The sequence below is a fragment of the Rattus norvegicus genome, chromosome 3, assembly GCF_036323735.1.
Source record: "Rattus norvegicus strain BN/NHsdMcwi chromosome 3, GRCr8, whole genome shotgun sequence".
NCBI classification, from domain to species: domain Eukaryota; kingdom Metazoa; phylum Chordata; class Mammalia; order Rodentia; family Muridae; genus Rattus; species Rattus norvegicus.
The window spans coordinates 185,908,827-185,921,424 of record NC_086021.1 but is presented as its reverse complement, the minus strand read 5'-3'; the positions used below and the strand labels follow the sequence as shown (position 1 = coordinate 185,921,424).

Here is a 12,598-nt window from a genome sequence, read left to right as displayed (position 1 = left end):
AGGAAGAGGGAAAAGTCTTCGCCAAATGCCATCAGGGCACACGCCAGAATGAATGAGATACTTAAATGAGAATTCATCATGGAGACACACAATACAAGATACTGGTGGATGTGGATATTTAGCCAAGGCTAAACTTCAAAGAGCTTTCCAGTCATGATTGCCATCTCGGAAGAGCGTGGGACAAAACTGATAAAAGTAAATAATAAACTGCACAACACATTTGAAATCCCTGTGGTGAGTATGCATTCTTCATGTAGAAGGGGCGAGCTGTGACCAAGAAGGAAATGACAAACACATTAACAGAGAATATTAACAGAAAGTGGACACAACAAACAAACAAGCGATTGATTACAAAAAAAAATTGTATGAGCCGTAATAGGAAAGACGCACAGATAGCCCTCAGCACACGCTCACTGCTGCCGCCCAATGAATACGTGACCCTCTTCAGGTCTGGCCCATTTGCAACAGCCACCTTTGCTCCCCAGAGCTTAGGTCTCAGGAATGGTGCCTGACTGGCAGCACAAGCTACCTCGAGTATGTTTCTCCAATGCACTTTACAAAAGTCTTTTCAAGAGGCATCAACAAAACGGTCAACAGTAGGAGACTGAGGAGATACCTTGGAGCTTGTACACACACACACACACACACACACACACACACACACACACACACAATCTAGTGTACAAGATGTGGAGAGAAGTGTTGTAGGTAAAATATGTATCATGACTACATGTCTGTGTGATGGGGGCATGCATGCCACAGAGCAAGGGGAAGGTCAAAGAAGAGCTTCCTGGAGATCATTCTCTCCCTCCTCCTTTACTGCAGTCCTGGGGCTAGAACTTGGGGCATCAGGCTTTAGCATCGCACGGCCATTGGAGCCACTTCATTAACCCCACCCCCAAATTCTTTAACAACAAGGAAATATACACGTACAGAAAAAACAAACAACCTGGTATCTATAAACATTAATACATTTAAGAATTAATACATGTGCATTTCTGCTATCATAGATATTACATGTGTGAACATGTATTTACACTCATCTATAAAACCTGATAATGGGTGAGAACATACAACACAAGCTTTATGTAAATGTGCATAAAAATACTAAAGCTTTAAAAACTTCTGAAAATGTCATCTCCATATTTTTAGTTCTTGAAGTACTTCAAAGACTATTTTACAATACCAAACACTGCTTTTGTTATAAACATAGGTTCTCCTTCTAGAAACATTCGTGTGGTGTGTAGAGACTTAGTTTCTGAAGCCCAGATGCTAGACATTGCCTTCCTGCCATTCTACAGATGGGACACTTGGAAGGCCCTGGGAGCCTCCCGCAGCTCCGCCTCGGTCCCTCCAGGTGTGGCTCTGTTGCTAGGGCTGCACTCACACACCAGCTCTTCAGAGAGCACAGCTTTCACATTTTCCCGAGGCCAACACAAAATGAAGCTGGCAAAGTGAAGACTTCTGTGGTTCTAGGCCCGCCACCTTTGAAACATGAGCTGTGAAAAGTCTCTCTGGGTGACCGGGATCAAAGTCCTTATCAATATCAAAGCAGGAAGGTAAAAAAGTAAATAAAAGACATCCTGGCCAAAGACAGGAGCACACACACAGTACCACACACCCCAACACACCTGCGGCTTGGCTCTCCTTCACAGTGATGCTAAATTCCTTCTCAGGAAACTGGGGCGCATGATCATTCACGTCTCTGATTCTAATGTTGAAAATCAGGGATTCATCCACAACTTTCCCTGTGGATCGATCCACCGCATCAAAGTAAACCTGGGAAGCAGAGAACAGTGAGCAGTGTGTCTGTGTCTACCTGAAGATCCTGGCCAGAGAGCTACTAATGCAAAGATGTGAGGTGCAGTCCCAGGGTAGGAATTGGATCACCACCATGCACTGTGTTGCCCCAGGGACCAAACACAGACTCCGGAAGACCAGATGCAAACAGGTTTGGGGAAACTCCTCATTTGTTACAATGTCAAACTTGGTTTCTCGGTTTGGAGGTACTGAGGAACTGTTTCTACAGCTTATCAGTGTTCTCTTGATAAAGGAAGACACAATAACTATTACTGAGCCTTGAGAATAGTAGCCATGTATGGATTTTGGGGAAAGGAATGCTCAGAGGAACCAGCACAGTGGTTGACACATTAGGTTAATGGGGGTCACTGTGCTCACAAGCCTCTCCAGCATGTCTAAGATTCCTCCCTTCCCAGAGGCATCAAACTAGTAAGTTAAGCTTGTGTATTGAGAACACTTGGAAAAGCTGAGCAAATTAACCCAGATAGAAAGAAGTAAATAACAAAGATCAGAGAAGATTCTCAATTAAATGGACAATGCTGAACAGCTGTCATGGAACTAGACACTAGTCCTTTAGACAATTGATTAAATTAACAAGACTGTAGAAAAACCGATGCGGGTGATTGGGCACACAAAAAGGACAAGGACAAAAGAGGGTGTCAAAATCACAAAAGTAAGGAGAGCCATTACTACAGATCTTATGTTTGTAAGAAAGACATAAACCCTTTCTCCCCTAAGTTGCCTCTTGTCAGAGTGCTTTGTCATTGCATCAGAAATGAAACCAGAACATACATACATACACACACACACACACACACACACACACACACACACACTCATGCACGTGTACATGCATTAGCATACACATCCACATATACACATATGCACACATTCATGCATATGTGCACACATGTGTGCCAACACATAGATGTACATATATACATGAATGCACACACATGTGCCCATAATTTTTTTTACAAAGAAAACTGCCTAAAAGGGCTATAAATTGTAGGAGTACAGCTCCATTATAACCTGTCAATGGCAAACGGGTGTAGATAATAGAAGCTTTGTGCTTCTCAATAAGGGAGTGGGGAGTGAGTAGAGCCTGGGCAACTTTGGAGCAGGGAAGCTACTCTGCGGGAGGCTGTGATGATGGTACCTTATCAACCCATGCAATGCAAAACACCAAGAGTACATCTGGACAGGAAGTAGGCAAGCAATTGGCTTTGGCTGGTAACACTGTAAAAACCTAGCTCATTAGTTACAACAGAGACTACATCACACCAGGGCAAGACGCTGACCGCAAGGAATTCTGGGAACTCCCTCCAGGAGCTGTTCTGTTCTTTCATGAATCTGAAAATGCTGTAAAAAGTACATCCCACCGATTGCAATATTAAAATAAGGCAATGATGACCACATAACTCAAAATGTGCCATTAATTATAAAATGAAATCGGGTAATACATATGTATATATAGTTCTAGCTATTGATCTGCCTGCATATGAGAGAGATGTGTGTATAATTTTAAATGACTGTATTCCCCTTGCTCCAGAATGCAAGGTTTGATCTGCTAAAGACTGGGAGGCAAAAGGGACAGAGCCTGCTGGGAGCCTGCAGGAATTCAGTTGCAGCGAACACAGTGTCCATGAGCCGCAGTAAGGAGTTGCCCTCGAGCACAGGACCACTCCACAAGGGGACCTTGGTTGCAGGCACAGGATCCTACTAAAGGTGTCAAGAAAAATGAGTTCCTTAAAGAAGTGGGGCAGAGAGATGGACCCTTCCCATCCTCGCAGAAGCCTTAGGAAGCAGCCAGTGCTCTCTGTTCCAGAGAGAGGATGATTGGCTACTCAAGCCCTGGAGGAAGTAGAAGAACCCCGCTCCAGCCGGGTAGCAGAGCCCGAAGCACGCGTCTACCCTTCCTCTTCTCACCATGCATCTCCGAACCAGCCCGGGCAACCTCAGTCTCCTCCGGTAAGGCTGACGGATGCTGCAGGGCTCCTACTTCTTAGCTACTCCGCCTCAGGGATTCTGGCATACATTTTTAAAGTTTTCACAAGCAAATTGGCTCGCTCCCACTCTGTTGCTCCCGCGTCCTCCATAATTCATGGTCGCGCTGGCAGCTCTCTGCTCCTTAATCACCCTGACTTCTAGCTCTCAGACTGGGCCAACTGTAATCCTCCCACTTAAACAAGAACCATGTGTTTGTTTTGTGTTTATTATTTTATATTCCATTTATTATCCTAAAAGCTACATCTGAGACCTTTAGTTCTGACAGATGCCCGAGGAGCCTGAGTACTGTTTATTCATTGGCAAGACGCGAAGAAATTCCAGGCGACTCAGTCACAATGCAGAAAGGAAATACCTCCGGTGCTTTCTGCACTTGGAATGGTTTTCAGCCTTTTGTTATAGCCCAGAGATTTACACCCTTGGATAAACAAACCATGCAGCACTTGCATGATGGACCGCCATATGGCCACTTGTAATTACACGCACAAGATCTATAGCCTCGCAGCCAGACTAGCAGAGGAAGCGTCTTAAATGCCCAAGGCACAACGGGAAATCAGTTACATGCATGACTTAGAAGTGGGTCAGGCTGGTGGAGCATGGATGGTCGATACATAATTATTTGAAAGAGTGTAAAAGGATGGGTTGGAATGGGTCCTTGTGTCCTGTGAAACTGAGAAGATTTAAAATAAACAGAAGAGATTCCTACACAGGGAAAAGAGAACATCCTTCTCTTTGTGAATCCATCAAGAATCATACTGCAGTTCTCAGCAGATTTTTTACAGATTTCCTTTAGGTTTATAAGCATTAACAAGCGAGTCCATCCCCACCACCTCCCAAACCCAAATTCTATATGTTTTGTCTGGTTTTAGAGACCTCCTCTGTACTGACTGGTTTTGTGTGTCAACTTGACACAAGCTGGAGTTATCACAGAGAAAGGAGCCTCCCTTGAGGAAATGCTTCCATGAGATCCAGCTGTTAAGGCATCTTCTCAACTAGTGACCAAGGGTGGGAGGGCCCAGCCTATTGTGGGTGGTGCCATCCCTGGGCTGGTGGTCTTGAGTTCTATAAGAGAGCAAGCTGAGCAAGCCAGGGGAAGCAAACCAGTAACATCCCTCCATGGCCTCTGCATCAGCTCCTGCCTCCAGGTTCCTACCCTGTGTGAGTTCTAGTCCTGACATCCTTTGGTGATGAGCAGCACTGTGGAAGCTGAATAAACCCTTCCTCCCCAACTTGCTTCTTGGCATTTTGTGCAGGAATAGAAACCCTGCCTAAGACACACACACCCCTCAGGTTGCATTGGGGAACAGCATGCTTCTGGAGTCTCTCTTTGCAGCCTCCATGTGTTTCCTTGGTTTGTAGTGCTATCCTGTCTTTCTAGTGTCTCAAAACCAATAATCAGCACTTAAGAAGAAGATCGGCTGGTTAGAGCGAAACATGCTGGGTGACATGTGGCTTATGTTACTTTCCATACTTTCCACAGCTGGGGACCTCCACCTGAGGGCAATAGTCTCATGATTACAGTGGATTTGCCCTCACGCTCTGGAAGCTAGAACTGAAACCCATTATGACAGGAGCCTGAGATGGAGCCTGCTTAGGCTTCTCTTCATGGGGTTTCTGGTCACTGGTGAGCCCAAGAATCTCTGGCCTTATCCCTGGCTGGTGTCGCTCAAGGCTTTGCCTCCATCTCCTCACAGTTTAATCCCAAGTATTCATTCTCTTCTGCGTGTAAATACTCTTCCTCCTCCTCCTCCTCCTCTCCCTCTTCCTCCTCTTCTTCTCATCTTCCTCTTCCTCTTCTTCCTCCTCTTCCTCCTCCTCCTCCTCCTTCTTCTTTGGACATTGGCCAATCTGGCCCAGTATGACCTCATCTTAACTTGATTGCATCACAAGGACTCAATGGTCCAATAAGAAGACATTCACGGGGCTGGGGATTTAGCTCAGTGGTAGAGCGCTTACCTAGGAAGCACAAGGCCCTGGGTTCGGTCCCCAGCTCCGAAAAAAAAGAACCAAAAAAAAAAAAAGAACACATTCACAGTTACCATGACTGAGACTTTTTTTTTTTACCATGACTGCTCATTTTTCGATAGGTGTGATTAACTAGGTAAGACTCCTGAATGCTAGAGAGAAGACTCGATTTGACCAGCCTGGTCTCTTACCTACTCATCCAATATACTTATCTGAGACACTATCACCTTAAAGCCCTGCTCTTGACCTTAAAGGGATGGTCACAAGGAAGGCCAGGGTCTTGCACTTCTTAGAATCTAATTATGATGGGTGAGATGAACTTTAAAACCAAACACAAATGCACACATTCCAGAAAATTCTGACATTAAAGAGAAAATGAATCAGAGTCGCGAAGAGAGGATGACGGGGTGGAGGTGGTGGCATATACGTTCCACCCTGTGTTTTCCTTCCTGAAACTCTACAGTCAAATGAGAGGACTAGGTGGCTTGATTTTTTCATAGCATTTGCATATTTACATAAATCTATATAAAGGACCATTGTGGGCACTGGGGAGATTATCTAGTTGGTAAAGTGTCTATCATGCAAAAAAGAGTTGGGATCCTGAAGACCCATGTAAAAGCCAGTCACGGTGTCATCCATCTGTATCCACTTAGGGATGTGGCGTTCACAGGCCCTCCTAGCCAGCTGGACAGCCAGACTGAAAAACAGATGGGTCTTGGTTCAGTGAGAGATGCTGTCTCAGGGGTGAAGAGCAACAGAGGAAGACACTCAACTTCCCCTTGCACAGAAACACACATCTGTGTCCTTCCAACGCAATCAAGTTAATACCGGACTAGGGTTGGCCAATGTTCTAATAAGAAGGATATTCAGATGCAGAAGAGGGCGAAAACTTGTGTTTTAACACACATAAACACACACACACACACACACACACACACACACACACACACACGAATGTCTTAGTGAGGGTTTCATTGCTGCGAACAGACACCATGACCAAGGCAACTCTTATAAGGATAACATTTAAGTAAGGCTGGCTCACAGGTTCAGAGGTTCAGTCCATTATCATCAGGACAGGAGCAGGGCAGCATCCAGGCAGGTGCCTGGAGGAGCTGAAAGTTCCACATCTTGTTCAGAAGGCAAACAGATAAAGACTGGCTTCCCTGTGATTAGGGGGGTCTCATTGCCCACCCCCACAATGACACACTTCCTCCAACAAGGCCACACCTACTCCAATAAGGCCACACCTCCTAACAGTGCCACTCCCTGGGCCAAGCATATTCAAACCACCACACACAGTAAAAGATGAAAGACATGGTATCCTGATATCGTGGTATAACAGGTCCCCAGACCTAGTACACGTCAGAAGTACCACTCAGGCCTCGGGACCCAGCATGCAGAAAGAAACACCTGCTAAGGAGAGAGCAAAGACCTGATCCATCAAAGACCATAGTCCTTGGAGAGTCCCTGAATATACTAGCCTGGCTTTTTGGCTTCTGTAGTTCTGCATCTGGCTAACTATTCTTGCTAACTGAGGGTTTTCAACCTGGGATATGACTTGTGTTTAAAAGCCCACCCAAGAAAGTCTCAGGACTACATCTGGGTCCCAAACTCTAGTGCAGTCCCTTGACAGCTAATAAAAACTTCCTATTGGCTTAAAGCCATGTCCAAGTGGTCCGCTCTGACCTCAGATCACAGGTGTGGTGCGTATCCCTGACATACTACACCTTTCTGTTCTAAATGGTACCTGGGAACTCTCTGTGACTTGAACAGTGCATCTGTCTCAACCCCAAGTTTCAGAAAAGGCGCCTAGGGAAGGACTCTGTTACCAGCTTCCAGGGACAGACATCTTGTCGAGCCTGTGACTTTCATACCAGTTCCGACCATGTCATTCAACGCATTTAAAGCAAACAAGCGAGGCCAACCACACTGAGGCTAAACATTTCGTTCAATCTTGTTAAAGCTCTTGCTGCCGCTGTGCACCAGGCCCATTCCTGTCAGCACAGCAGCAGAACAGTAGCCCAGCATCACTTCAGGGCTCGTTAGAGATGCTGCCTGCCTGGCCCTATCCAGATGAACAAAGCAGTGTGCACAGTGTGTGCGTGTGTGCACCTGCAGAGGCCAGAGGCCTACATCAAGGGTCTGCCTCAGTCTCTCTGCAGTATTTTTTTGTAAAAGCATCTCTCGATCATTCGGAGCTCACCAGTCTCCTGACTGGCTGGCTGGCAAAGGATCCTCCCAGCTCTGAGGTTGCAGTTGCGCACGGTTTTCAGCTTTTGACCTGGGTTCTGGAAATCGTACTCAAGGGCCTCGTGCTTGGACAGCAAGCGCTCTGTGGACTGAGCCACCTCCCCAGGCCCGAATCTGCATCTCATCATCCTCGGGTGCTACTGTTTACAAAGAACTGAAAAACTCCTTCTGCATTCCTCTCTAACTTTTTTCTTCCTCACTAGCTCTGTGAATCCTAAAGACAGGAAGGCAGGAGATCGAGTGACTACAGAAGTCACAAATTCAATGCGGCATCTGGTAGGGTTTGGGGAGAATTCTTGTGCCTTTAAACATGAGCTCAAGTCTTCTGGTGACTTTGAGCCTTAAATTTTGTTGCATGTATGTGTTTTGAGGTTGCTGGGAGAACACTGCATAAAATTGTGTTCTTCAGAGAGTAAACGTCATAGTCCCACCCTGAAGGGATTAACTGACAGCCACTCCCTGCACCACAAATCCACAAGAACAAAGGATGACAACCTGGGTCCTTGGGGGAGTTGGGAACCTGATACACCAGCCAGCGGTGACTTGAGGCCTTTTTCTTTGTAATTTTCTTTCCTGGTTTGAAACCTGAATTTCAACTGCCTGTCTGTCCCTGGAGTGATAAAAATCCCTGAGTCCACTTGGGCCTGGATAACTGGTCACCAAGCCTTCCCTCAGCAGTGGCCACCCAGGGCCTATGGGTAGTTGCTCTCCATACTCCAAATGTCACCTGCCAGAAACCAAATCATAGCATTTTATAGTCAATCCCTTAATTCCATTGGGACAGTGGTCAGAAAGCATGTTGACAGCCCCATGCACTCATGGTAGTAAGGTCTAAAGATGACTCCAGAATTAGCTGTGTCCCGTGTGGACCTCCACAACTTGACACATTCAGAAATGTACTAACATCCTGGATCCCAACAGAGTTAGCCAACAAGCGCTTACCGAGTTCAATACCTTACAGGAGCTTTGCACTGAACACAGGCCTAAACTATACCCCACTTTAGATACCATAAAAGACGGTGTCATTTCTCGATCCACGGGGCGGTGAACGTATATTTTTCCACTCTGGCGATCTTCTATAGAGAATAAACCAATCTCTGGAAATTCGTCCACACCAGGTCCTCTGATTAAATACATCAGCGACACATTCTTTGACATATTATTGAAGAGCTGGAAGGAGGGGGAAAAAAAACCAAAAAAACAAAAACAAAAAAAGTTAAAGGAATCCGAGAATAAACCACAGTGATCTTCAAAGAGCAAGGGCTAAGAACCAAGACATCTTTCAGGAATAGAAACAAGCCATCACACTTCCAAGGGGTTGCTAAGGAAGCAAAGGGCTTAGCAGAACTGTGGGAACAAAGATACCAGGGCAGCGAACTGCAGAGCTGGTTCAGTGGTTAAGAGTACTCAATGTTCTTCCAGCAAACATCAGGTTCACTTCCAGTACCCATACAGCTTGCAAATGCCTGTAACTCAAACTCTGGAGATCTGATGCCTCTGGCCTCTGCAGACAACCACACTCGTGTGCACAAACCTATACAAGGGCATAGACATACACACAGCATTGCCAACAAAAAAAATTAAATCTGAGACTGTGCAGAGCTGGCTGAGTGCTCACTTTTCTGTTCTCACAAAAGCCTAGACTGTGGGTACCAGCACCCGTTTCAGGACCTATAACTCCAGCTCCAGTGAGATCCTACTCCTCTGGTTTCCACAGACATCTGCACTGATGTGCACCCACAATTAAAAGTAAGAATAAGACTTTTTAAATGTATTAAGAAGTGGGTTGCAGCACAGACCGGAATAGAAAAACTGGAGAAAGCACAGACATTCGTGTGATCAGAAAGAACCACACACTGGGCTGCCCATTCCATGGCCTCAGATACTCGGCTGCCTTTAGGAAGGTTGATGATGTGCCCTGCCAGAAAAATCTGTCAGTCACACCAATAAAAGGCAAGTCACAAGATGGCGTGTGCACATTCACACTCCTAAACCTCACGCAAGTATGTGGAAGAGCACATACCAATGTGCTTGTGTGGGCTTTGTCTTGAGAGAATGAGAAAGAGAACGGCCACACATGTAACTTTTTAGGAAGAGAAGCCCTGAGCAGCCCTTGCCTGACCCTTCTTATTCTTTCTTAAATAATTACATCAACATCATCTTGTGTGTGTGTGTGTGTGTGTGTGTGAATGTGTGTGAGTGTGTGTGAGTGTGAGTGTGTGAATGTGTGTGAGTGTGTGAATGTGTGTGAGTGTGTGAATGTGTGTATGTGAATGTGTGTGAGTGTGAGTGTGTGTCATGTGTGTGTGAATGTGTGTGAGTGTGTGAGTGTGTGTGAGTGTGTGAATGTGTGTGAATGTGAGTATGTGAGTGTGAGTGAGTGTGTGTGTGAGAGTGTGAGTGTGTGAGTGTGTGTGTGTGAGTGTGTATGAGTGTGTGTCTGTGTGTGAGTGTCTGTGTCTGTGTGTGTGTACATATGCCAGTGGAGGTTGGAGAACAACTACCAGGAATTAGTTTTCTCTTCCCTCCAAGTAGTCTTGGGGATCACACTCAGTTGTTGGCAGCAAGCACCTTTAGCCGTGGAGCCATCTTTCCTTCTCCCCTAGTAATGGAATTCTACAGGTGAGCACCGTCATGGCTGTAGCAGAGCGAGCATTTTAATAATCTCTTCCTACAGTTAAGAATGAGTTTTTTTTTTAAATGCGAATGCCTACATGGGGTCAGTGAAACAGACTTGCATGCCCAGAGTTAGTTTCCTCACAGCTCCAGGGAGAAGCCACAGCACAAAAGTACATCCTCAGGTGGGAGAAGCATAGTCTGTAGGAATCAGGCATCCAGGGTCCCTCCCATGCCCACCCCCCACTCTTATCCACTGTTGGGCCCTAAGTCAGGCAGGTACATAGCGTGTCAAATCCCTTTTAAAAACAAGTGGTGTGATCCTGGCTTCTTTTCCTAAAGCGATAATCCACAAATGCCAGCAGAAATCCTTTCACAAGGTCCTCTCCTGAAGAGACATTCTGTCCACAGGAGGTCAAGTATGTCCTTACCTCCCCAACCAGTTTAGGAAAGGGCCCTGGGTCTTCCTCCTGCAGTTCCAGAGTGGTTAGAACCCATCTTCTCTTGGATCGATGTAGAGGCTGGTGGCTCTGTCCCTACAGGGCACAGGATGACAGTGTCAGTAAGGATTGAAATAAGCTTGGCAGACTGGGTCTGGGTGTCTGAGTTCCACAGCTGGGCACTATGAGCTGACACAGCACGCATGTTCTGGGTTTTTATTGCTGCTGCTGCTGCTGCTACTGTTGTTGTGGTGGTGGTGGTCGTTGTAGTTGTTGTTGTTGTTTTGGGGGGGGTTTGCACTCAGAGCTACCATCTGAGCCTGGGCACTGCAGGTGTCTGTCCCGTTAATAGATGCTGTCATTCCAAAGGGTGAGGCACAGGCTGCCCACTGATTTCTCAAGGTTAGTGAGATGACTTTAGGGCTTTGCAAAATGGAATTAAAGACAAGTGTCTACCAGGTCTAACTGTGTGGCCTATATCAATAAGCAAACAGCGCAATGAAGAGAAAAAGCAGTCCCTTCATTAGTCTCTCATTCCAGGATTTCTTCCTGAAATCATTGATGAGTAAATTTCCATTTGGTACTAACAGACTTTTAATGTTAATATCTACCAATCTCCCTTTTAACAAACATGTATATGCAGAGACATAAGCCTCTGAATTGAAGCACTCCATTCTGGAAGGAAACTCATTAAACTTATAAAATAAACAAATCACAAGTTTCAGGAAATCCTTGAAATTTACAGGTCACACTGTAAAGAGATAATCGCTTATAAGCATTACCTATCAATAAAAAGCTTATGGCCCATGAGCTGAGTCAGGAAATAGGGGGTGAGATATCCAGCAGGAATAGAGAAAATTCTGGGAACTAATCAGAGACATAAGAGATTTGCTCCAGAGTGGTAAGGAGACAGACATAAACCAGCCATGAAGCTGAACTCAGATTAGAATAAAGGGGAAATTTCACCCTGAATTCTGAGGACACAGATGAATGAAACTGAGGAGAGGAAGCTAGCCTTGTGGTAGACATATACTAGAATAAACAGGTTATATAAGTTATGAGTTAGACTTATGGCCTAGGCATTTACTCATAAATAATTAGCCTTACAGTCCTTTGTTTCTGGGAATTAAGGGGTTGAAAGGAAAAACTCAATTTTCCAATGCACAAGGCCCCCCTCCCTGAACTCAAGGTTATATAAGCAGTAAAGAGGGCTAAACAACAGAGAGAGAGAAAGAGAGAGAGAGAGAGAGAGAGAGAGAGAGAGAGAGAGAGAGAGCGCCTCAACAAGATCAGTCCTGTTGGTGTTCCTTCACAGAAGGAAGATGTGGATTCTCTTTCCTGTTCCCCCAACATCTAACCCTGTCCCAGATGAACACAGTCTTTTTTTTTTTTTTATTAACTTGAGTATTTCTTATATACATTTCGAGTGTTATTCCCTTTCCCGGTTTCCGGGCAAACATCCCCCTCCCCCCTCCCCTTCCTTATGGGTGTTCCCCTCCCAACCCTCCCCCCATTGCCGC

General features: G+C 45.6%; 1 protein-coding gene across 5 annotated transcripts in view; it reads right to left on the bottom strand.

Moving 5' to 3' along the window:
• Positions 1-12,598, bottom strand: part of Cdh26 (cadherin 26) — a 52,708-nt gene that overhangs the window by 29,468 nt on the left and 10,642 nt on the right. For all 5 annotated transcript variants that reach the window (XM_008762509.4, XM_039105151.2, XM_039105150.2 and 2 more), the window contains exons 2-4: positions 11,070-11,174; positions 9,031-9,192; positions 1,632-1,779 (exon numbers count right to left, since the gene is read on the bottom strand). In XM_008762509.4, the coding sequence (XP_008760731.1) occupies positions 1,632-1,779; positions 9,031-9,192; positions 11,070-11,174 (415 nt within the window). The remainder of the gene's footprint in view (positions 1-1,631; positions 1,780-9,030; positions 9,193-11,069; positions 11,175-12,598) is intronic.